This window comes from Trichechus manatus, unplaced genomic scaffold (assembly GCF_000243295.1).
Source record: "Trichechus manatus latirostris isolate Lorelei unplaced genomic scaffold, TriManLat1.0 scaffold00105, whole genome shotgun sequence".
Classification (NCBI taxonomy): Eukaryota; Metazoa; Chordata; class Mammalia; order Sirenia; family Trichechidae; genus Trichechus; species Trichechus manatus.
This window is the reverse complement of record NW_004444041.1, coordinates 8,044,612-8,071,772: the sequence shown is the minus strand read 5'-3', so window position 1 is coordinate 8,071,772 and position 27,161 is coordinate 8,044,612. Positions and strand designations below refer to the sequence as shown.

At 42.1% G+C, this 27,161-nt stretch overlaps 1 protein-coding gene across 1 annotated transcript in view; it reads left to right on the top strand.

The window, feature by feature from the left end:
* FAM47E (family with sequence similarity 47 member E) overlaps window positions 1-16,261 on the top strand; it is a 38,884-nt gene extending 22,623 nt beyond the window's left edge. The window contains exons 7-8 of the mRNA XM_023737644.1: window positions 13,945-14,022; window positions 16,178-16,261. Of these exons, the coding sequence (XP_023593412.1) occupies window positions 13,945-14,022; window positions 16,178-16,261 (162 nt within the window). The remainder of the gene's footprint in view (window positions 1-13,944; window positions 14,023-16,177) is intronic.
* Window positions 16,262-27,161: the final 10,900 nt, after the last annotated feature.

Genomic DNA, 27,161 nt, shown 5'->3' with positions numbered 1-27,161 from the left:
TTTTTTTTTTTGTCATTGTTGTAAATATATCTATCACACAACTTTTGCCAATTAAACTTTTTACAGGTGTACAACTTACTGCCAGCAATCACAATAATCAGCTGTGCAACCCTACCCTTAATCAATGTGATTTTTCCATCACTGTAAACCAAAACTCAGTACTCCATAAGCAATAACCCCACCCTTCCACCTCCATTCCATCCCTGGTAACCACTGATAAACTTTGGTCTCTATACATTTGTCTTTTCTTGATTTTTTATGTAACTGAGGTCATGCAATATTTGTCCTTTTGTGGTTGACTTATTTCACTCAGCATAATGTCTTCAAGCTCCATCCATATTGCAGCATGTATCAAGACTTCAATTCTCTGACTGGCTGAGTGATATTCCATTGTATGTATGTACCACATTTTGTTTATCCATTCATCTGTTGATGGGCATTTAGGTTGTTTCCACCTTTTGGCTATTGTGAATAGTGCTGCAATGAACATTGGTGTACAAGTCTCTGCTTTCAAGTCTTTTGGATATATACCTAGAAGTGGAATTGCTGGGTCATATAGTAGTTCCATTTTCAGTTTTTTGAAGAACTGCCACACTGTTTTCCACAATGACGGTACCATTTTACATTCCCACCAGCAATGGATAAGGATTCTGATGTCCCCACATCCTCACCACCATTTGTTAATTTATGTGTTTTTTTTAAATTTTAGCCGTCCTAACCATTGCCGTCGAGTCGATTCTGACTCACAACAACGCTATAGAACAGAGTAGAACTGCCCCATAGGATTTCCAAGGAGCCCCTGGTGGATTCGAACTGCCGACCTTTTGGTTAGCAGCTGAACTCTTAACCACTACGCCACCAGCGTTTCCTAGCCATCTTAGTGGGAGTGAAATGGTATCTCATTGTGGTTTTGATTTGCATCTCTCTGATGGCTAATGACGTTGAGCATCTTTTCATGTGTTTGGTGGACATTTGAATGTCCTCTTTGGTGAAATGTCTATTCAAGTCCTTTGCCCGTTTTATGATTGGGTTGTTTGTCTTTTTGTTGTTAAGTTGTTGAAGTTTTATGTATATTTTCGTTATTAGATTCTTATCAGATATATAGTTTTTGAAGATATTCTCCCAGTCAGTAGCTTATATTTTCACTTTTTTGGTAAAATCTTTTGATGAACAAAAGTTTTAAATTTTTATGAGGTTCCATTTATTTATTTTGTCTTTTGCTGTTTCTGCTTTTGTTATTATATTAGATAGTCCATTGTTAAAAGCTAGTCCCTACAGCATTGCCCTGCATTTTCTTCTAAGAATTTTATGGTTTTAGTTTGCACATTTAGGTCCTTAATCCATTTGGAATTTGTTTTTGTGTATGGTGTGAAGCATGGATCTTGTTTCATTTTTCTGCATGTAGGAATCCAATTTTCCCAGCACCATTTATTGAAGACACTCTTCTTTCCCCATTAAATGGAGTTAACATCCTTGTCAAAAATCAGTTGACCATAAATGTGTAGGTTTATTTCTGGACCTTCGATTCTATTCCATTGGTCTATGTGTCTATTGTTATACCAGTACCAGGCTGTTTTGATTACTGTAGCTGTATAATATGTTTTAAAACCAGGAAGTGTGAATCCTCCTACTTTGTACTTCTCTTTCAACATTGCTTTGGCTATTGGGGGCCTCTTGCTATTCCATATAAAGTTGAGGATTGTTTTTTTTCCATTTCTGTACAAAAGCTGTTGGAATTTTGATCAGGATTGCATTGAATGTATAGATCATTTTAGGTAGTATTGACATCTTGACAGTATTAAGTCTTCCAATCCATGAACATGGAACATTTTTCCATTTATTTAAGTCTTCTTTAATCTCTTTCAGCAGTGTTTTATAATTTTCATTGTATAAGTCCTTTACATCCCTGCTTAAATTTATTCTAGGTATTTTATTCTTTTTTTTAATCTTATACATTGTTTTTTTTTTTTTAAACATCGTGGTTTAGGTGAAAGTTTACAAAGCAAATTAGTTTCCAGTCAACAATTTATACACTGCTTGTTTCATGACGTTGGTTGCAAACCCTTGAGTGTGTCATCACTCTCCCCCCTGCCTCCCTGGGTTCCTTGTGTCCATTTGCCCAGCTTTCCTGCCCCTACCTTCCTCCTGAACTTTGCTTTTGGATGTACTGAGGTGTGCATTCCTCACTGGTGTTATTGTTCATTTATAGTCCGTCTGTTATATGACTATAATGTGATCTCTGGGAGTGATTTCAGTTCCAAGTTTGAAGGGTGTCTAATGGCCATAGTCTCAGAGGTTCTACCAGTCTCAGACCAGGAGGTCTGGTGTTTTTATGAGTTTGAGTTTTGTTCTACATTTCTTTCCCACTCTGTCCATGGCTTACTATTGTTGTCTGGGTCAGAGCAGACCTATTTCTTATAAATCAAGACTGTAACTCCAGAAGGGAAGAGATCATGTTTCATTTTGCTTATCATTGTATTTGGAGTGCCTAGCATGGTGCCTGTGATGGTTAAGACTGTGTGTCAACTTGGCTGAGCCATGATTCTCAGTGTTTATATGTGATCACTCCCATGATGGAATCTGCCAATCGATTGAAAGGGAGTTTCCTTGAAGGAGCAGCCTGTGTTGGAATATAAGCAGATGCTCTGGCTTTTTTGCTCACTCTGGATCCTGTGACTGCCTCCTGTTTGTCTGACCTCTGGTTCTTGAGACTTGAGCTACCAGCTTATCTGCCGATCTTGGGATTCGTCTGTCTTCACAGCCTGTGAGCAGGAGCCCTGCTCTTTGACTGCTGATCTTGGGTTCGCCAGCCCCTGCAGCTGTGTGAATCAGGAGAAGCCTTTCAGTCTTGCCTGCCAATCTTGGGATTCATCGATCTTCACAGCCTGTGAACAGGAGCCCTGCTGTTCAACCTGCTGGTCTTGGGTTCGCCAGTCCCTGCAGCTACGTGAATCAGGAGAAGCCTTGTGGTCTTGCCTGTCAATCTTGAGATTCACCAATTTTCACAGCCTGTGAGCAAGAGCCCCGCTCTCCGTGACCTGCTGATCTTGGGTTTGCCAGCCCCTGCAGCTACGTGAATTGAGAGAAGCCTCTATCCTAATCCACGGACTTGGGACGTACCAGCCTCTACAATCATGTGAGCCATTTTCTTGATATAAATCTCTCCCTATATATACTTGTATGCTTTACTGGTTTTGCTTCTCTAGAGAACCCAGCCTAAGACATTTGGTACTGAGCGTGGGGTCTAGAGAAACAAAATTGTAAGGATGAGTTTTCTAAATTGGTTCTCAAGTCTGGTTAGTCTTAAAGATGTAGATGACTCTGCTTCCAGCGGTAAAGAGGGCACTGCTAAACCATGGTGTGAGGTGGCGATACAAATACACAAAGTATCATCACCAGTAGATCATGTATTGGTGAAAGGCGAGGCTGTGGGTGAACACATGTGTAATATCTTTCTACAGTTTTGTCAGAATAAGAAGTATAAGGAAGCTGGTTGGTTGGTCCTACTTTTGCTAGACAAACTGGTGAAAGAAAGAGATGTGCTCAGGGCTTCAGCATCAAGGCTTGAGTGCCGTACAAATGATCTCAAGGCTTCCATTTGTGCTTTGACAGAAAGCCTTATTTCTTGTAGTAACGGAGCTGAAATTGCTGAAAACCAAACCAGGGTCTTATTTTAGGAGTGGCTGAATTACAATGCCAGCTCAACTGCCAACCTCAAGAAGTGCCTGAAGTTAAAGTGAGGGCATTGATTGGGAAGAAATGGGATCCTGAAACTTGGGATGGGGACATGTGGGCCAATAATCAGAAAGTTGGGGACACTGAGCCCCTAAATTCCATTGAATCACTCCTACCAGCAGAACCACTCCCATCTGAAGAGATTACTTCATGTTTGTCTGCTAAACCACCCTGCCCAGAAAAACCATTAGCCCCTCCAGTCCCATCTAATGAGATTAGCCCTAGCCCAGCTGCCTCTAAAGAGCATTTGCCTGAATCATTGCCTGGGGCATTGCCTGAGGCAGATGCTTTACAAGACAATGCTGAACCTTCTCAAAAAAATTCCACACTACCGATCTGTCTTCTAGAGCTATAACTAGACTTAAGTCCCAGCAAGCCCTAAAAGGTGAAGTACCAAGTATGACCCAGGAGGAGGTACGCTACACTCCAAAAGAACTGCTTGACTTTTCTAATATGTACAAACAGAAAGTGGGGAATATGTGTGGGAATGGCTGTTAAGGGTGTGGGATAATGGTGCAAAGAACAAAAAGATTAATCAGTCTGAGTTTATTGATATGGGTCCACTAAGCACAGATTCTTCATTCAATGTTTCAGCTAGAGAAGTTAGGAAAGGATCTAATACTTTGTTTGGTTGGGTTACTGAAGCAAGGATTACGAGGTGGCCTACACTAAATCAAGTTGAAGTACCAGACCTGCCTTGGTATACTGTAGAAGAAGATAGCCAAAGGCTTAGGGAAATTGGCATACTAGAGTAGATTTATCAGGTTAGGCTCACAGACCCACGCATGGAGTGCCCAGAGGACACACCTTTTACCACAACTGAGAGGAACAAATTTGTGAAGGGAGCTCCAGCATCCTCAAAGACTGCTGTGGTTGCTATTTTATGTAAATCAGATTTTGGACATTGGGAACTGCACTAACTGAATAAAAACACCTAACTACAATGGGGCTGATTGGACGCTGTGGTAGCAGGGGCCAAGGGGCTGCACTCAATCAACAAAGACAAGGTGGCTGTGGTTACAGTAATGGACAGCGAAGTCAAAGCGGTAATCAGAATAGTCTGACACATATGGACTTATGCCATTGGCTACTTAGTTCATGGTGTCCCTTGGTGTGAAATAGATAGGAAATCTACTAAATATTTGCTTGATCTGTACAAACAGATGAATTCTAGATCAGGTGAACAGCAGTCTAACTCGAATCACCAGAATAGAAAGTCACGGTCCTTTAATCAATTTCCAGATTTGAGCGAGTTTAAAGACCCACAACCCCTGAATGAAAGGGAGGTCAGGTCCCCTTGAGGAAGAACTCCAGTACACTGCCAAAAATTTATACTATTAATCTTTCTCCCAGCTTTCCCCAAAGGGATCTATGGCCTTTTAAGAGAGTGACTGTTCACTGGGGAAAAGGAAATAATCAGACTTCTGGGGGATTATTGGATACTGGCTCTGAACTGACACTAATTCCAGGAGACCCAAAACGTCACTGTGGCCCACCAGTCAGAGTGGGGGCATATGGAGGTCAGGTTATTAATGGAGTCTTGGCTCATGTCCGTCTCACAGTAGGTCCAGTGAGTCCCCAAACCCATCCTGTAGTGATTTCCCCAGTTCCAGAATGTATAATTGGAATAGATATACTCAGCAACTGGCAGAACCCCCACATTGGATCCCTGTCAAATAGAGTAAGGGCCATTATGGTAGGAAAAGCAAAGTGGAAGACATTAGAACTGTCCCTACCTAGGAAAATAGTAAACTAAAAGCAATACCACATTCCTAGAGGGAATGCAGAGATTACTGCCACCATCAAGGCCTTGAAGGATGTAGGGATGGTGATTCCCACCACATCCCCATTCAACCTGCCTATTTGGCCTGTACAAAAAACAGATGGATCCTGGAGAATGACAGTAGATTATCGAAAACTTAACCAGGTGGTGACTCCAATTGCAGCTGCTGTTCCTGATGTAGTTTCATTGCTTGAGCAAATTAATACATTTCCTGGTATCTGCTATGCAGCTATTGATCTGGCTAATGCCTTTTTATCCATACCTCTTTTGAAGGACCATCAGACGCAGTTTGCCTTCAGCTGGCAAGGCCAGCAATACACCTTCCCTTGCCTACCTCAGGGCTACATCAACTCTCCAGCCCTATGTCGTAATTTAATCCAAAGGGACCTTGATTGCCTTTCCCTTCCACAAGATGTCACACTGGTCCATTACATTGATGACATTATGCTGATTGGACCTAGTAAGGAAGAAGTGTCAATGATTCTGTACTTACTGGTAAAATATTTGAGGGTAGGAAATTAATCCCACAAAAATTCGGGCACCTTCCACTCAGTGAAATTTCTAGGGATTCAGTGGTATGGGGCATGTCAAGATATTCCTTCTAAAGTGAAGGATACGTTATTGCATATGGCTGCTCCCACAACTAAAAAGGGGGCACAATGCCTAGTGGGCCTCGTTTGGATGTGCTACTTCGGCCTATTTATCAAGTGACTCGAAAAGATGCTAGTTTTGATTAGGGCCCAGAACAAGAGAAGGCTCTGCAGCAGGTTCAGGCTGCTGTGCAAGCCACTGTGCCACTTTGGCCATATGATCCAGCTGATCCAATGGTGCTTGAAGTGGCAGTGGCAGATAGAGATGCTATTTGGAGTCTTTGGCAGGCTGCTATTGGTGAATCACAGTGCAGACCCTTAGGATTTTGGAGAAAAGCGCCGCCATTCTCTGCAGATAACTACTCTCTTTTTGAGAAAAAGCTTTTGGCTTGTTACTGGACCTTAGTAGAGACTGAACCCTTAACCATGGGACACCAAGTCACCATGTGGCCTGAACTGCCTATCATGAACTGGGTGTTATCTGACCCACAGAACCATAAAGTTGTATGTGCACAGCAGCACTCCATCATTAAATGGAAGTGGTATATATGAGATTGGGCCTGAGCAGGACCTGAAGGCACAAGTAAGTTGCATGAGGAAGTGGCCCAAATGCCCATGGTCTCCACTCCTGTCACATTACCTTCCATCTCCCAGTCTGCACCTATGGCCTCATAAGGAGTTCCTTATGATCAGTCAACTGAAGAAGAGAAAACTTATGCCTGGTTTACAGATGGTTCTCTGTGTTATGCAGACACCTCTCAAAAGTGGACTGCAGCAGCACTACAGCCCCTTTCTGGGACCTCCCTGAAGGACAGTGGTAAAGGGAAATCCTCTCAATGGGCAGAACTTCGAGCAGTGCACCTGTTTATTCACTTTGCATGAAAGGAGAAATGGCAAGATATGCAATTGTATACTGATTCCTGGGCTGTGGCCGATGGTTTGACTGGATGGTCAGGGGCATGGAAGGAACATGATTGGAAAATTGGAGACAAGGATTTATGGGGAAGAGGTATGTGGATAGACCTCTGTGAACGGGCAAAGAAGTGAAGATATTTGTGTCTCATGTGAATGCTTACCAAAGGGTGACCTTAGCAGAGAATGATTTTAACAGTCAAGTGGATAGGATGATGCATTTTGTGGAAACCAGTCATCCTCGTTCCCCAGCTACTCCCGTCATTGCTCAATGATCTCATGAACAAAGTGGCCATGATGGCAGGGATGGAGGTTAGGCTGGGCCCAGCAACATGGACTTCCAGTCACCAAGGCTAACTTGGCTACAGCCACTGCTGAGTGCCCAATCTGCCGCAGCAAAGACCAACTCTGAGTCCCTGATGTGGCACCATCCCTCGAGGTGATAAGCCAGCAACCTGGGGGCAAGTTGATTACATTGGACCACTTCTGTCATGGAACGGGCATCGTTCTATTCTTACTGGAATAGATATTTACTCTGGATATGGATTTACCTTCCCTGCACACAATGCTTCTGCCGAAACTACCATCCATGGACTTACAGAATGCCTTATCCACTGGCATGGTATCCCACACAGCATTGCCTTGGATCAAGGGACTCACTTCACAGCAAATGAAGTGTGGCAGTGGGCCCATGTTTATGGAATTCATTGGTCTTACCATGTTCCCCATCATCCTGAAGCAGCTGGCTTGATAGAACGATGGAATGGCCTTCTATAGATATAATTATGGTGCCAGCGAGGTGACAATTCCCGGCAGGGTTGGGGCAGTGTTCTCCAGGAGGCTGTATATCCTCTAAACCAGCATCCAACATATAGTAGTCTTTCTCCCATAGCCAGGATTCATGGTTCCGGGAAGTAAAAGGGTGGAAATGGGAGTGGCACCACTCACTATTACCCTAGTGACCCACTCGCAAGATTTTTGCTTCCTGTTCCTGCGACCTTATGCTCTGCAGGTCTGGAGGTCTTAGTGCCAAAGGGAGGAATGCTCCCACCTAGAAACACATCACTGATTCTATTGAACTGGAAGCTAAGAATACCACGTGACTACTTTGGGCTCCTTATGCCTCTGGATCAACGGGCAAAAAAGGGAGTTACCATACTGGATGGTGTGACTGATCCTGATTACCAAGAGGAAATCGGATTATTTCATAATGGAGGTAAAGAAGAGTATGCCTGGAATGCAGGAGATCCCTTAGGACGTCTCTTAGTACTACCATGCCCTGTGATTAAAGTCAATGGATAACTACAGCCACCCAATTCCAACATGACTGCTAATGACCCAGACCCTTCAGGAATGAACCAGGCAAAGAACCACGACCAGCTGAGGTGCTTGCTGAGGGTAAAGGGAATATGGAATGGATGGTGAAAGAAGGTAGTTCTAAATACCAGTTATGGCCATGTGACAAGTTGCAGAAACGCAGACTGTAATTGTTATGAGTACTTTTGCTTTGTATGTGTGCATCAAATATTTTTGTTTTCTTATAAAATCTAAGATGTAAATAGGGTTAATGCATTTTTGGTTGTACGCGTATTAGTTGTATCATGTTAGGCGCAAGTATAACTTTGTAATTGTCTTTATTCAGAGATTATGTATGGTTTAAGGAGATGTGTACATGTGCCAGGTTGATAAGGGGTGGACTGTGATGGTTAAGATTGTGTGTCAACTTGGCTGGGCCATGAGTCTCAGTGTTTATATGTGATCACTCCCATGATGGAATCTGCTATAAATAGCCAGTCAGTTGAAAGGGAGTTTCCTTGGGGGTGTGACCTGCATCAGAATATACGCAGATACTCTGGCTTTTTTGCTCGCTCTGGATCCTGCAGCTGCCTCCTGTTCGTCTGACCTCCGGTTCTTGGGACTTGAGCTGCCAGCTTATCTGCCAATCTTGGGATTCGTTGATCTTCACAGCCTGTGAGCAGGAGCCCTGCTCTTCAAACTGCCGATCTTGGGTTCGCCAGCTTCTGCAGCTACATGAATCAGGAGAGGCCTTTTGGTCTTGCCTGCCAGTCTTGGGATTCGTCAGTCTTCACAGCCTGTGAGCAAGAGCCCCACTCTCTGTGACCTGCCGATCTTGGGTTTGCCAGCCCCTGCAGCTACGTGAATCGAGAGAAGCCTCTATCCTGATCCACTGACTTGGGATGTTCCAGCCTCTACAATCACATGAGCTGTTCCCTTGATAGAAATCTCTCTATATATATATTTATATGCTTTACTGGTTTTGCTTCTCTTGAGAACACAGTCTAAGACAGTGCTCAACAAAAGTACTTGTTGAATGATTGCCAGACGGATAGATGAAGAGTTTGGAAATGGAAGACTAAATGATACTCTTACAGTCAGGATCAGATAATAGTTCTGAGTAGTTCAGCTCTGGTTTTGGTACAAAAGCAGATTAACTCTTAAGGATCCTTTCTGCCTTGTGATTGCTTCTGCAGTCTTGATGGACATGGGCCAATTTTGCTTGCCAAGCCCCTGTTCCCATTTTCTGTTAGATCCCCAATTTCCTTTTGGGAAATTACGTCTCCTCTTTGTGTGTCTTCTTGGGAGGGTAAATCCTGGTAAGCACCTCCCACCATTAAAGGTGAAGGGACTAGATCCTCCTGTCTTAGCTGAGATGGACAGGAGGTGGGCATGTGACCTAAACTCAGCCAGTCAGATACTCTCTCCCAGGATTTTACCTCTTGGGCGAGTGACTAATTTATTTTGGCAGTTGTGTGCTCACCAGACAGTTGCTGCCACAATCTCTTGCTGTAGTGCCTGCTCCCTGACCCTCTGGAGCTCCCCTGACTCCTGACTCTTCTTAGTCTGGTTCTCCAGCCTTCTTTCACGTCTCTGACCCGGGAATAACCTTCCAAAGAATTCCCTTTTGTGTAAGTCAGGCAGTGTTGACTTCAGCTGCGTGCAACCCAGAACCCTATTTGTAGTGTAGGCAGGCAGCTCCTCCAGCTAACTAGCCTGGTTTCTGTTGCCTCATTGTTCTTTCTAGGCAGCAATCTCTGCCTAAAAAACAACAAAACTCACTGCCACCAGGTCGATTCTGACTTATAGCAACTCTATAGGACAGGGTAGACGGCCCCATAGTGTTTCCAAGGCTATAATCTTTATGGAAGCAGACTGCCACATCTTTCTCCTGTGGAGTGGCTGGTGGGTTCAAACTGCTGAACTTTCAGTTAGCAGCTGAGTGCTTAACCACTGTGCCACCAGGGCTCTTTCTAATCTCTGCATAGCCCTTTTATTTATTTATTTTATTGTGCCTTAGGTGAAAGTTTATACAGCAAATTAGTTTCTCATTAACAATTAATACACAAATTGTTTTGTGACATTGGTTGCCAACTCCGCGATGTGTCAGTGATCTTCCCTTCTCCACCCCAGGTTCCTTGTTTCCATTCATCCAGTTTTCCTGTCCCTTCCTGCCTTCTTGTCTTTGCATTTGGGCTAGTGTTCCCATTTAGTCTCAGATACATTACTGAACTATGAAGAATGTTCCTCAAGTGTGTTATTGTTTGCCTTACAGACCTGTCTAATCTTTGGTTGAAAGGTGAACCTCCGGTGTGACTTCAGTACTGAGTTAAAAGGGTGCCAGGGACCATTCTCTCGTAGTTTCTCCAGTCTCTGTCAGACCAGCAAGTCTGGTCTTTTTTTGTGTGTGTGAACTTTAATTTTGCTCTATATTTTTCTCCCACTGTGTTCGGGACCCTCTATAGTGATTCCTGTCAGAGTAGTCGATAGTGGTAGCCGGGCACAATCTAGTTGTTCTGGGCTCAGTCTGGTGGAGGTTGTGGTAGTTGTGGTCCATTAAAGTCTTTTGGACTAATCTTTCCCTTGTGTCTTTGGTTTTCTTCATTCTCCTTTGCTCCAGCAGGGATGGGACCCGTAGATGATGTATCTTAGGTGGCTGCTGGCAGGCTTTTAAGACCCCAATTGCTACTCACCACAGTTGGATGTAGAATATTTTCTTTATGAACTATGTTGTGCCAGTCGAGCTAGATGTTCCCCGAGGCCATGGTCCCCAGTCCTCAGCTCGGTAACTCGGTCCCTCCGGGAGTTTGGATGTGTCTGTGAAGCTTCTATGACTTTGCCTTTGTCAAGTTGTACTGACTTCCCCAGTATTGTGTACTGTCTTACCCTTCACCAAAGTTACCACTTACCTACTCTCTAGTTAGTGTTTTTCCCTCCCCTCCGTAGTAACCATCAAAGATTCTTTCTTTCCCTGTGTAAACCTTTTCATGAGTTTTTATAATAGTGGTCTCATACAGTATCTGTCCTTTTCTGGTTGACTTATTTGATTTTATTATCTGCCCTTCAGATTCATCCATGTTGTGAGATGCTTCGCAGACTCATCATTGTTCTTTATCGTTGCATAGTAGTCCATTGTGTGTGTGTACCATAATTTGTTTATCCATTCATCAGTCGATGGGCACTTAGGTTGTTTCCATCTTTTTGCTATTGTGAATAATGCTGCAGTGAACATGGGTGTGCATATTTCTATTCGTGTGATGGCTCTTATTGCTCTAGGATATATTCCTGGGAGTGAAATTGCTGGATGATATGGTATTTATATTTCTAGCTTTTTAAGGAAGCTCTCTATCATTTTCCAAAATGGTTGTCCCATTCTGCATTCTGACCAACAGTGCATAAGAGTTCCAATCTTCCCGCAACCTCTCCAACATTTGTTTTCTTTTTTTTTGATTAGTGCCAGTAATATTGGGGTGAGATTGTATCATCTAATTGTAGTTTTGATTTGCATTTGTCTAATGGCTAGTGGTCGTGAGCATTTCCTTATGTGTCTGTTAGTCACCTGAATGTCTTCTTTGGTGAAATATCTGTTCATATCCTTTGCCCATTTTTTAATTGGATTATTTGTCTTTTTGTTGTAGAGGTGTTGGATTTTCCTATAGATTTTGGAGATAGAACTTTGTTGGATATGTCATAGCCAAAAAAATTTTTTCCCAGTCTGTAAGTTCTCTTTTTACTCTTTTGGTGAAGTCTTTTAATGAGCCATAAGGGTTTAATTTTTAGAAGATCCCAGTTATCTAGCTTATCTTCTGGTGTTTGTGTATTGTTAGTTATGGTTTGTATCCTGTTTATGCCATATATTAGGGCCCTAGTGTTGACCCTAGTTTTTCTTCCATGCTCTGTATAGTTTTTGGTTTTATATTTAGGTCTTTGATCCATTTTGAATTAGTTTTTGTATATGGTGTGAGGTATGGATCCCATTTCATTTTTTCGCAGATGGACATCCAGTTTTGCCAGCACCATTTGTTAAAAAGACCGTCTTTTCCCCCACTGAATGGACTTTGGGCGTTTGTCAAAGATCAGGTGGCCATAGGTAGATGGATTTACATCTGGGTTCTTGATTTTGTTCCATTTGTCAATGTGTCTGTCATTGTACCAGTACCAGACTGTTTTGACTACTGTAGCTGTGTAGTAGGTTCTGAGGTAAGGTAGTACGCGTTCTCCTACTTCAGTAATGTTTGTTCTTCTTCAGTAATGCTTTACTTATCCAGACCTCTTTCCTTTCCATATAAAGTTAATGATTAGTTTTTCCATCTCGTTAAAGAATGCTGTTGGTATTTGGATTGGGATTGCATTGTATTTGTAGATTGCTTTGGGGGTATTTCTATTCTTTTAGATACTGTTGTAAATGTAATTGTTTCCCTAATTTCCCTTTCAAATTTTTCATTGCTGGTGTATAGACACCTAACTGATTTTTGTTTAACCTTGAACCCTGTAACTTTGGTAAATTCCTCTGTTAGCTCTAGAAGTTTTTTTGTGTACTCTTTGGAATTTTCGATATATAGGATCATGTCATCCGTGAATAGAGATAATTTTACTTCTTCTTTTCCAATCTGGATACGTTTTGTTTCTTTTTCTTCTGTCTAGGACTTCTAATACAATATTGAATAGAAGTGGTGAAAGCAGGTACCCTTGTTCCTGATTTCAAGGGGAAAGCTCTCAGTCTTTCTCCATTAAGTATAATGTTAGCTGTTGGCATTTCATATATGCCCTGAATCATATTGAGGAATTTCTGTTTTATTCCAGTCTTCTTTATGGTTTTATTAAGAAAGGTGTTGGATTTTATCAAATCCTTTTTCTGCATCCATAGAGATGACCATGTGCTTCTTTTCCTTTTTTTTAATTGATGTAGTGTATTATGTTGATTGATTTTCTAATGCTGAACCATACCTACATTCCTGGAATAAATCCCACTTGGTCATGGTGTATGAGTCTTTTAATATGCTGTTGGATTCTGTTTGCTAGTATTTTGTTGACAATTTTTGCATCTATATTCATAGAAGATATTCGCCTGTAGTTTTCTTTTCTTGTGGTGTCTTTGTCTAGTTTTGGTATCAGGGTTATGTTTGCTTCCTAGAATGAGTTAGGGAGTATTCCTTCCTTTTCCTTCTCTATCTTTTGGAAGAGTTTAAACAGTATTGGTATCAATTCTTCTCTAAATGTTTGGTAGACTTCCCCAGTGAAGCCATCTGGACAAAACTATCTTGCTTTAAGATGTCTAGAAGTTCTCTTCATAAAAATATTTCAGAAGATTTATTCTTAAAGACATAAAAAATTTTACAAAAAATACTTCATTTTGATGACTAAATCTAGTAAAGATGTTTGCCAAAATGGTTACATTCAACTAATGTAAAAGAAGGAGCATCCGGCTTTTCCTCCTTCTCCTACCTTTTTTCTTATCTTTTTATTAAGGATAAACAATAAATTTAAACTATTAGGGAATTGTTGACCTAGGATGTCTGGTTTAAAAATGTGATACTTTATAAAGAGACAAATGCTTTTAATTAGGGCAAGCGTGAAACCAAACTTCTGACAGCTGACCTGTTTTTTGAAATGTGGGCACTCTTTCAGGAGAACTTATTTGAAGAACTTCATGGAACGGTTGCCTTTAAGGATTTCATTCTAAGCAGGGGCTACAGGATGCCAAGTGTGAGTAAAGAGTCATTTTGGAGTGACCTGCTGGAGGGTCTTTGTAGCTCACTATTGTTCATGGGAAGGGGTCAGCACCCTGACAAAATCAGAACACTTCTCTTACGAAAATACGCAACTCAGACCGCCGGTCGAAAAGGGCCACTTAGGGTGCGGGAATTGCCTTTTTAATCTGCCTGTTTGTTTCTAATATTGTCAGAGGTGCTGTCTGCCTGCTGATGTTTGACCCACCTTCCTTGGGTTTGGCCTTAATGGGACCAAAGTGAAGGGGTCTGTGTTCAGGGTGTGTACCTTGCTTATTCTGTTACTGAAACACTAAATTCTCGAGGGAGTCTTTAAGTCTCCTGTACCTCCATGTCTAAGGACAAAGCTGTGATTTGGGTCAGGGCAAAATGGAGTTGAGAATTGCAGTTTTGTCATACCATGAGCAGACCACAGTACAAGCGAAAACAGACTTGGGCAAAAGTTTGCTTCCTGTGGGGCCTGCCAGTGTCCTCTCTCCTCTACCTTGTTTTTTTCCCCTTTCTGGTTTCCCCTCCCCTGACTTGTAAAACTGGCCCCAGCACACAACAGAGTGAGGTGGGAGGTTGGCAAGTAGACCATTTAGCAGGAGGGTCTGCAGCCCGGAGTTGTGCGTCTGGACCAGCGTCTGGACAGCAGGAAACCAGATAGGCATCTAGGACCTGAATCGTAGCTAACAATAAGTTACGCATTTACCCTTTGCCCTCTGTGTGCACATCCCTGGGGATCTGTAGGGGGTGGTACAGCCAAGATAGGCAGCTGGTCAGAAATTCCTGGACTGGCAGATTGGGTTTCTTGTTTTCCAAGAGTAATAGAACTAGCCATAGCTTATACTTACTGGCAAAGTGAAATATTGACCAATTTCAAATCCAGACAGGTTTCAAAATTAAACCAGACAGTATGCAAGCAAGTCTAGCGTTTGAGGTGCAGACAGGGTTAGAAGACTGCATTATAGAATGCGGAGGATAAACTTGTTAGATTTTTTAAATATACTTATAATAACTGCCTAATCTGTATATAAGATTCACACAAGTATATATGTATAAACCCGTTGCCGTCAAGTAGATTCCGATTCATAGCAACCACATTATATGTATGTGTATATATATATAAATATGCTTATGCAGTGTGTTTGTATGACTTGTTTATATGGTTACATGACTTGTTTATATAATTATATATATAATATATGTAAATATACTTAATTATAAATGTAATTATGTGACATATATGTATGTGTGTGTATACATACATATATATATATATATCTCCATCCCTTATTTGCTCTTGGTTGTTATTATGACTCATGTTTTTACCTTAACATTTTTAGTGGCAAAATAAACTTAAAAAAAAATTTTTATTTGTCCCCTCTTGGTTTTATCCATTCTGGTGATGAACATTTAGTTCAATTTCGGGCAAAAGGAAGCATGCCTGAGACACTGGCGATATTCTTTCCATCTGCATTAACTAAAGAGAGATGATACCCTGGCTGCAGTGGAGTCCTCTGAGATCACTTGTAACCCAAGACCCTGGAATATTCTGACCCTTTATTCTTATACCCTGTAACTTCTACTCTATCAGTAAGATATCAGCTAAAAGAGAGGAGGGAATCTATTATAGTAAATGTGGTATGTGTGTGTATATGCCGTACTACATTATTTATTTAAATATATGTGTAAACATTCATTTTCTTTTTCTCTCATAATGCACTGTACACTGCATGTATGCATACATTCATATGTGTTACGTGAGCAAACATACTTATATACACATTCCAATATCTACTTTATGCATTATCTACCTTTAGGCATTACCCACTGCTTCATTCCCTCTGCTACACAGATGGATCCCAGGCCTTCAACAGTAGGGATAAACAGTCCAAGGCTATGTTGAGCTGGGCTGGACCAGGCTTGGAAACAAGTATAAATTGTTTCTGGGCATTTCTGATGTTGTTCAGCTACCTTTCAAAGACCAGCATCTATCATGGTCAAATTATCAACATGGGATTTTGTATAGCATATGGCCATATGTCAGAGTGTGAGGTTGTGAATTTGGGTATGGTAGTAGTGGTGGTGGAAAGGACTGTACAATTTTTGTTTGGTAATCTAATGAAGGTTTTCTCATCTTTTTTTAGTTCCTAGAGAAGATGTGTATCAGGAAAGAATGTAAATATGAGTGTAATAAGACTCCTATAAAGCAATCAACAAAAAGTATCTGAAGCATAGAAGAATCTTGGGAAGATGGTTAGACAGTTTTTTATTTACTACATACTTGACTACTTCTCTTTCTCATTTTAAACATCAAACAGAATTTTTAATGAGTACCTTACCATGGCTATACTACTTTGAGTCAGCAACATCCATAAATTTAATACCTAATGCTTATAAACATTTGTCAATGACCTTCTTCTTCAGTTAACCAATATTTTATATCTTTTATCAACTATGAGATCTGTATTCACATATGATCTTCTCATATTTTTGTATCATTGTGAATATGATATAGTTATATCAATTGTTTGTAAAAATAAATAAAACTGTAAATAAAAGTAGAATTATTCTATTGCACTTTTCCAGAGTATTATTTTTCTTGGTTTTGAATGAATACCGCTTCTCCTCTTTTATTACAAATTATTTTCTTTCATTCTGAATTAAGCTTATTGAGGTTTTCCCTCCTTTTTAAGGCATATTAGTCTTGATAATAAATTTGTACCTGTAACATATGGTCAGAAAGTTTAATGGAAACTCAAGATAACAGTATTTTTAATTTATTTAAAAAATTTTATTATGGAAATGTTAATGCTCATGTTAAGCAAATTAGAAAATATAAATGAAAAAAAGAAGAACATTTTTAAAAAAACACCAATAATTCCTGTGCAGTCAGCAGTAACCACTCATTGGAATGTATCCTTCCAGATCTTTCTCTGTGTATATACATTGTATCAATCAGGGACACTGAAACCCACTATGGATAATTTAATCAGAACGGAATTTATTAAAAGAATATTGGGTTCCACAGAATATCTTGATGGCCAGGGAACCTGATTTGGAGGCTACACTACCAGGAAATCTATGCCTCAGAGCTGGTCTGGTGAAGACATCTTTATTGTTGTCCTGAGCACAAACACAGTAGCTAGCATGGAAGTCACCACCAACAATGGATGCTGGATGCCACCATCAGAACCACTACCACTGTTGCCTCTGAAAGTGGATGCAGCACCACTGCCACTCCTCCCCCCAATTAGTTCCTAGTATGGATTCTGCCCACTCCATTTCAGAATTTCAGTCAAGGCATTTGACTGGTGGAACCCAAGTTCATGCCAGGTGAGAGGGAAGCAGAGAAAATGAGTACATGACATTTTCAGTCTCTACAGTGGGAGGGAGCTCTGGCTTATAAAATAGGGAGTCCAGGTATGCCTTGGGATAGGGAGTCGGATGACTAGCCCCTTGAATGCCCAATATCCATATACACCTTTCTTTACATACAAAAAACTCTTGAGAAACAAAACCAAAGTGAACAGGAAATCTTCCTGTAATTAATGCAACCATCACTCCTGCAGAAGAAATTATGATCATCTAATCAAAAGGAGTCAGTCCAAATTTTTATCAGTTACTGCGTCTATCTTCAAGATCTCTAGATGATGTATTTCATGCTCTGGGTCTGTCATGATCCTGTCTCAATAATCAGTAACCTAGACTGACTGCATTGCAAATTTGATCAACACTAACATACACATAGTGGGAGAAGAGACAATGCAAGAAGAGAAAACTTTTTAAAAATATGGTATATATATGTGTATATATATATATGTATATATATACATATATATATACACACACACACACATATATATATATAGATGCATCCTTAGCTGGTAGGAATTATTTACTCAATAGAGTGACCCAAACCTTTATTCCTAAAGGATCTGAGCCTTGGTGGCCTTGACTATCCAGGACATTTTTACCATTAGACATGGCAATACTAGTGGAACTTCAGGGGATTCCCTGGTTTCCAGAATACTCCTCTGTAACTCTTGATTTACACTTGTTAGTAACGATTCATCAACTCACTGACACTACAACTCTCTTTTTCTAATTATTCAAGTTGTATGAGGAGTTCAAAATGGCTATATGGCAGTCTCATCTTTAAATTCAATAGAACTATTATTATTTTCTGTTGGAGCCCCGGTGGCAGAATGGGTAAGTGCTTGGCTGCTAATCCAAAGGTCAGCAGTATGAATCCACTGGCAGCTCCTTGGAAACCCTATGGAGGCAGTTCTACTCTGTCCTATAGGGTCGCTATGAGTCGAAATTGACTTGATAACAACAGGTTTGGTTTTGGGTATGGTATTATTATTTTCTACTGGTGGAAGCCTTCTCCCTTGGAAAACAAACTTTTAAATTACCAAAGCCCAGTGATGGAACTAAGAAGCAACAGGTTTGCAAGTGCTCAACCCAATGCCACACCTTGATTCTCTAACCCATGTATTCTGACTGTGGGAGAATGAGCACCATATATTGGTTGTTGGTGCAGAGTAAATACTGCATCTTTAAGGACAGAGCTCATCCTTGAGAGATATTTTCTCCCAATTGGTACAGTAAATGAGTCTTTATTAGACTCTCTGAGGTCAAACTATTTGGCGTGATGGAGTACATAACAGAAGCAGTGAACTCCATAGTATCAGCCCATTGCTTTCTCGTATTTGCTGTAAAATGAGTTTCTTAGTGAGAAAAAACGTTAGGTGGAATCCTATGTTGGTGAATAAGTATTCAGTAAGTTTATAAATGTTGGTGTGAGCGGAAGTTTGATAAGCAGAGGAAGCAAATCCAAATCTAGAGTAAGTTGCTATTCCAGTAAAGATAAATTACTGCCTCTTTCTGAAAGATGGAAGAGGTCTGTGACATTCTATAAGTTAATTCACTCAATACACTCTGAACCCTTTCTAGCTTGCCTTCCTGCTATAGAGGCTAGAAAACTAAAACCACATTCCCCAGACTTTCTTGATGTTTCAACTCATCAAACGTGACCATATGAGATTCTCAAATTCCAGGGAGCACCAAAGGGAGAGCTGTTTCTTTTGCAAACCAGTGGAGGAGGCATCCAGCTCTACTAGGACAGCTGGGGCAGGATTCTGGCATTCAGGTGCTGAGCAGCAGGTGCTGTCAGCGGTGGTGGTCTGGAGAGAATCCACTTTCTTCATGGCCACGTTGTTCCTGGCTTTGGGGCTTTGCTACATTCAAGCCTAATTCATAGCAGGAACTCAGGTTTGGTTTCAGTTGCTGGACAATGAAATAATTCAACAGAAGCAGTAGTCAGATCAGCCTTGGTGAGGGGAAATCCAAGGTGCTGAACCCATGTATAGCAGAAGCCACCATGCCCACTTTGTTCATGAGCTCACTGGGCAACAATGGAGTGCCTAGGGAAAGAAGTGGACTGATTTTCAAAGGGTATATCAACCTCTTTACTGGATAATTGAGAGCTTCCCTCAAAATGGAGGCCATCTGGTGGACATCGCAAAGGACCAAATATTCTCCCACTCTGGATCCATTCTGAGACATCCACTGTCTGCCTCTTCTCCCAAACATCCTTGTCACCATCCCTACATTTCTGATCCTTCCAAGTCTCTGGTTGACTGGCTAAAATATCAGCTACTGCCCATTAACTGGTGATATTGGCACCCCAGACTATTTCTCCTTTTAGACAAAGTGATCAACAGGATAAATTGCTTAAAATTTTACCTACTGGGAAATTCCCCTTCTCTGTTGTTATTCAAGGATTGTTCTTCAGCCCTCGCTAATGTTGAAGCAGTCCACATGACAGGTGCTAACATACTGTGCAGGCATCTGTAGGTGAGGCTTTAGTCGTCTGGAACTAGAGGACTCCTCATCAGGTCAGAGGTGTAGGTTGAGGAAGAAATGATAGTATGGTAGGAGTAGGTACCCCGTTGCAATTATTGTGTCTCCAGTTTCTGCTCAGGCCCAGTCCAACATAGAAAGCTTCTATTTGATCATTAGAGACGATGTTGTTAAGTGCCATCGAGTCAGTTCCAACTCATAGTGACCCTATAGGACAGAGCAGAACTGCCCCATAGTGTTTCCAAGGAGCACCTGGTAGATTCAAACTGTCGATCTTTTGATTAGCAGCCGCGCTCTTAACCACTATGCCACCAGGGCTCCTTAGAGATGATGTAATTTGGTAATTAAACAGGTGGACCTTGGAGCCAGAGGACCTGGGCTCAAACCAAGCTCTGCCACCTATTAGCTACATGACTGTGGGCAAACTGTTAATCCTCTGTTTGCTTCAATTTTCTCATCTAAATGGGGATCAGAGCAATTGTAACAGTACTACCTCCTAGGATTGTGGTAAGGATTAAAGGAAATATTACAAGTGCTTAGAACTGAGCCTGGCACACTGTGCCTGCATGCCGAATGTTAGCTATTTTTATCACTTGACTTTATTGATTGGTGGATCAGATAACCCCAGTTTATGATGGGCATCAGTCACATGTTATCTATCGTCCCATGCTCAGGCTGCTAGTGCCCAGCAACCAATAAGGATCTGTTTCTCAACAGGAGAAGCGTACATGCCACAGAGTTCATGGCTGGTTTACAGAGCCCTCGGGGCCTGTGCTCTGCTCCTCCTTCCTTTCTGGGCATGCCTGAGCTGCAGTCAGCAGCCCTGACAGCCACAGGTGCTTCCAGCACACTGGATCCACTAAATCAGAAGGCAAGCTTCCTGGACCAACGAGAAAGCCTCTTGCTTCAGGTTACACTCAAAGCTGCCAACCTCTCAGATGGCTAAAGGAATGACCTGAAACAGCACATCTAAATCTGGCCTCCAAAACCCAAAGAGAAACGCAAGTAGTACATCATTATATAGTATTTCCACCATACAGATATAAAACCCATTGCTGTGGAGTCGATGCTGACTCATACTGACCCTGTAGGACAGGGTAGAACTGCCCCATAGGGTTTCTAAGCCTGTAACCTTTATGGAAGCGGACTGCCACGTCTTTTTTCCTTGGAGGAGCTGATGGGTTCGAACCGCCGATCTTTTGGTTAGCAGGTGCTAACCACTGCACCACTGGGGCTCCTCATATAGATATAACAGACATAAATAAACTTAAGAGCAAAGACAATAATAAAAGGTAGTTTCAGAGTGCCGGAAAGTTCAAATAAAGGTTCAGCTAGGCCAGTGGGGGGTCCTCAAGCCACAGTTGCCCATAGGAGGAGTCTCCTATCTCACCAAAATGGACCTGCCTTGGTACTTCTGCTGTGCCCCGTCATTGACTGGGAGAAGCCCATGGGAAGCATGGCCGCAGAGCGAGGGTGACAGATCCAGAGGGGCATTAGTCCATCATGCTCTCTGCTACAGGAGATCTGAGCAGTGTTTTTTTCATAGGGTTTGGGGTATTTGAATCTTCCGATGTGTCCCCATTCCAGTCCCATTCAGAGAGACTCAGTCTCCCAATCAATGCTCTAACTTCACCTAAGAGATGTGGCAAAGCTGTGAATTCAAATAATACTATAGTTCAGCAAGCTGAAGGGTCACTTTTCCCCCTTCCCTCTCTCTTTCTCTATCCAACAGCTGTAAGAGATGAGATTCTTTTAAAAATCCCAGAGTCCCTTATTGCTTCATCTCAGCATCTGATTCAATGTTTGAGGCAGTGTCTCTGACTGGTGCAGCCTAGGTCACGTGTCAGCATCATAACTGCAAGGAAAGCTAAGAAATCAAGTATCTGGCATTGTAGCTTCTCTGGTGGGAGGCAGGCTCTGCTTCATAAGTTGAGAGCTCTTTAAACATTGGAAGAGGGTTCAGATATTGTGCAACCAAAACAAATGACAAATATCCACTATACTCTAGTGATACTTGTCATTTTAGCAAGAATGAAATCATGCCCACTGTTTGGTTTATGATTTTCTTTTTAACTTAACAATGTGTTAAACATCTTTCTATGTTTCTAATCAGTTAGGTTTAGGTTTTTCTGCAAGTAACAGAAAACCTAAAAAATTAATGGGTAAAACAAGATCAAAGTATATTTCTTTTTATGTATAGGAAATGCAGAAGTAAATAAGTCTAGGGTTGATTGGGCAACTTCATAAAGTTGTCAGGACCCCAGAATCTTCTATACGGCTGCTCTGCCATCCTTAGTAAGAGACTTCTACCTCTTGGTCCAAGATGGTTGCTCCAGCTCGATTCATCACATCTGCATTCCAGTCAGGAGGTGAAGAGTTGGTGTGCCTGGCATGGCCCAGCATGACTGACTTGAAGAAGCAGAGAGAGCTCGACGAGGGTGCCTACTGACTCTTCTTCTTTGTGTGTTAAACCTGCTGCTCCTGCTCTGGATGCTCCCCTGACACAACCCTGAACGATTTCCTGTTTCTCTCTTCCTCCCTCAAGTTCTCCCTTCCTTTTTAAACTTGAAAGATTTGAGTAAAACCTACTCCGTAATCTCCTTGCTACTTCAAGTGAGGCACACAGACCAGCAACATCGGTATCAAATGGCAGTTTGTTAGAAAAGCAGAATCCTAGACCTAGCTCCAGACCTACCAAATTGGAATCTGCATTTTAGCAGTATTTTCAATGCTTTGTCTGCACATTTAAATCTGAGAAACCCTGGTTCACAGCCCATTATCCTAGCTAATCTGTGTCAGGCCCTTCTCTGATTATTTATTTATTCATTCCTCCTTTTTTAAACTCTCCCTCCTATCCCCTGCCCACCAAAGAAATTCTAATGTGTTTAATAATTGTTCATGAATATGCATGTGTCTTTGAAATCTAACAGTGTTAGTTCAAGCGTGCATGTATTTCAATTTACGTATCGCATTGTACTATCAATCTTATTCTTACCTTTTTCGTCAGCATTATGTATATAAGATATAATTAAGTTGCTGTGTGTAAATCTAGTTCATTGTTCTATTACATAGAATTTCATATGCTTCCATCACATTTTACTTAGCTATGTCCCCATGATGGGCAGGTTGGTGACCTCACACTTGCCCTTGCCCTGAATAACACTGCACATTCCCTTACAGTCTGTGCAAATATTTCTCCGGGCTATATGTGTTTGGGAATGGAATTCCTGAGTCACGAGGTAAATACATAATTAATTTCACAAAATCTTTCCAGATTATTCTCCAAATTGTCCCTGTTTTCACTCCCAACAGCAGTGCCACATCTTCTTTCTACATTTGCCTTTCTGATGGATGTAAAATGGTATAATCACATTGTTTTAATTTGCATTTATCTGATTACCAGTGAGTTTGAACATTTCTTCATCTATTTGCTAGCCATTCATCTATTCAACCAAAAATTATGGTGAGTGCCTATTATATGCTGGGCATTGTTCTAGGCACTGGGGAAAGACTATGTCTTGTCCATATCTATATTGGATTTCATGTCTTTATGTCTTTTTCTTGTGAATTTGTAAGAGTTCATTGTATATCTACCTATTAGTCTCTTGCCAGTTGTAGACAATGCAAAGGTCTTCTCCCAGTCTGGGTCTATCTGCTAATTTTGTCTACGGCATTCTTCACTGACCAGATAACCTTATTTTGATGACATCGATTTTTTTTTTTCTGGTCTGCTGGTTTATGCAATATCACAGTGATGTTTCCCGGATTTTGTTTAATTAGTTTATAGTTTTACCATTTACATTTATGACTTTATTCCATCTGGAGTTCATTGTTTTATAAAGTAGTAATCTAGCTTTATTTTTCTCCACATACTGAACTAGTTTTCCCAACACAGATTTTCCTCTTCAAAAAGTTTCATCATTTAGCATAGGGGATCTTAGCCTTGAATCTATTCTGGAACTAAGATGAGTCAGACGTTTGCAAACAGTTGCAGTTAGGAAATGTCTCTGTGAAATCTGAAGCTGGGCAGCTACCCATGTGACAGCTTTGCAGAAAGGTTTTATTTGTGGCTAATGTTACCTGGAGTAGCAGGAGCCAGAGGTCTGACAGCAGTGGACAGAGGTGAGGGCTTGTAGTCATAGGCCTAGTGAGGGTAATGAGCAGCCAGGGGCAATATGTAGTTGTGCCCGCCTCCCCAAATTTCAAGATGAATAACAGCAACCTGTCAGCAGAAACCCCTTACTTCCTCTTGTCCGGCTGCCTCAGTCAGGCACCTTTCACATTTGTGGTGCCTTGAATATCATTCCGCACCTCCTCTGGTGCCCCCTTGGGCTTGAACCCCAGGGGCAAGTGTCTCCCTCTGCCCCCCATACCTATGCTTCTGCAGTTGTAGTGAGAGGAATTATAAACCAAGAGCAAGTCTAAATTCACCTAAGTGTTGAAATACTACCCGCAAGGTTCTGGTGTCACACATCAAAATTTGCACATTCACTGCTAAAATGTATGCCTTGAAATTTGGATATGGCTTAACAGCCATTAGAATTCAGCATAGCTAGAGGTTCAGAGCATGGGTCTTGGGTCAGAATACTTGGTTCAAATCCCAGTTTTGTCACATATTATCTACATGAGCTTGGGCAAGTTACTTAACCTCTCTCAGGGTCTTACACGAGATAATCCTTATAAAGCACTTAGCCTAGTGCTAGATAATATATTAGGTATCCAATAAACAAAGACAGTTAAATTAAAAAAAAATGTCTATTAGATGACAGGGTTGGCATTACCGGGAATACAAAGAATGAATAAGCTCTGACCCTCAAGGAATTTATGATCTCATGTGGGGATAAAGTAAACTACAAAAACAGCAAACTTCATCTTTTGCCGAAAGAATGTTGGGCAAATAGGATATGTATTCAGAGTTCAAAGAAAAGAATAATCATTTCAGTGTAAGGGATTAGAGGGTGGGGAGTGGGACTTGGGGCTGGGGAAAAGTTGAATGGAAAGGAGTGGCTTTTTGGAAATGTTTTGATCAGTGGGTGAAGGGTCCAGTTTGGCTGAAGTGCGGATAAATGGTGAGAGAAAGGCCCGGAGAGGTGTTTGAGCTGTGTTACAGGAGATCTTGGAGGCTAAGATGGGGTTGAATTTCATCTGGTAGCAGAGGAAATGCAATGCTCAGGACTGTATTTTAAGAGGATTAAATTAGTAATGGTTGTCGAGTGGATGGGAGCCCAGAGGGCGTAGAGGTACAGAGATAACAGGAAGCAATTATAGTTTTCTGCACAGAGGTAGGTGGGGTCTGAATGAGGTGAGGGTACTGGGAATGATAAGTAAGGGAGCAATACAAGAGGCCTATGACTAAAGAATCAATATGACTGGATGAGGGAGAGGTCTCTCTATTGGCGACCTCTTCACTTGGTGGCTGTTTCCTACCTCCTTTGCTTTCCTTGGAGTCCCTGTGTGGTGAAAACCATTAACACTCTTGAAGGCTAATTGAGGGACTTGGAAGAAAGGCCTGGTGATCTACTTCCAAAATCAACCATTGAAAACCCGGTGAAGCACAGTTCTACTCTGACACACATAGGGTCGCCATAAGTCAGAGTTGACTGGAGGGCAAATGGTTTGGTTTTTGGTATTAGTCACCCAGGAGGAGATGCCAAATAGGTAGTTGTCTCACCTCCCTTATGATTGTAGGGGTTGTGAACAGCACCAAGGTGCACACAGGAACTGAATCTAGCCAGTGCTCGAGTAACTCAGCTGGTTGAGCCTTACGGTCAGTGGCTGTCCTCTGCTCTGAGCAGTGGGCCAGTTTTACTGATTTGTTCTACCAGAGGGAGCCATTTTGGTAATTATTCCAAGGCAAATTTGCCAGTTTGCCCTCAGCAGTTGGATAGGGGAGTGTGGAGTTGGAAGGAAAAGCCAGGATTGTAGATACAAACTGCGGATCATCAGTAGATGGGTAAAACCATGGGTTAGCAGAGAGATGAACTTAGAAAGCAATGTGTGTAATTCTTAGCTTACAGGTTTTTATAAGGATCAAATTAAATACATCAAGTGCTGGGTGCCTTGTTGTTAGTTGAGGATGAGTTAATTCCGACTCATGACGACCCCATGTGTGCAGATTAGAACTGCTTCATAGGTTTTCAAGGCTGTGACCTTTTGAAAGCAGATCGCAAGGTCTGTCTTCCGCAGCACTTCTGGGTGGGTTCAACCAGCTAACAGGCCACCACTTAACCATATGCGCCACCCAGGGAAGCACCTGATAGTAGGTGCTTAACAAAAGGTTGCTATTTTTATTAATAAACTTATCTGTAAGAGCCTGTCTCAGGGCAACATCCAAGCAGGAGGGCATGCATTTTGCAGCAACCACACACGCCCAAAAAGAGGTCGAGGAAGGAACAATGACTGGATGTAGTTAAGATGATTTGCATTTATAGATGAAAACCGATTCTGATTCAAGCGACCCTATAGGACAGAGTAGAACTGCCCAAAGGGTTTTCAAGGAGCAGCTGGTGGATTCGAATGGTCGACCTTTTGGTTAGCAGCCAAGCTCTTAACCACTATGCCACCAGGACTCCGATTTTATAGATGGATGCGTCTTTATTCCAGCCCTTTCGTTTTACAGACAGGGAGGCGTGGGCTTTGGGAGGCTAAGCGCAGCTAACTGACCTCCTGAGCTGGTCTTTTACACAGTTTCCAGGTTTCCGGTACTGCCTCCGCGGTCCTCCCTGCCTACCCCACCCCATCGGGCCTCGCTACCTCACCAACCCAGCCCCAGCCTCGCGCGTCTGCGACACAGATCGGCCTCTCCCAAGTCCAAGTTCCTGGTAAGCCATTGGCCTCCAGCTGGCTACGCTGCCACAGAGTGTCAGTAGGGAGGGGGCAAGGGCTTCGCGGGCAGCTGGCGCGAGGTGGAAGAGCCGTGGGACAGGATCGGGTGTGCGCGCCGCGACTCTGGGCATTGGGCGCTTTAAGCGCGTGGGACGCACGTGGAACGGGGTACTGGCGTCCCGGGGCACCGGAGACAGGCGGAACCCCGACTGGAAAATGTTGGAAAAGGAGGACGCTCTAGTCGGGACTAGAACCGGATCCCGGGGCCGCAGCCCTGGGCGGGGCTGCGAAAGTTGAGTTTTATTAGTTGCGGAGGGTTGGACTCTGCGCTGAAGCGCCCGCTGACTGGCACCGTAAAAGGCTGGAGCGGAAAGGGTAGGTGTGGCTCTGTTTGCGTGACCTGAGCCCTCGTCCCAGTCGCTGTCGTCTCCTGCAGTT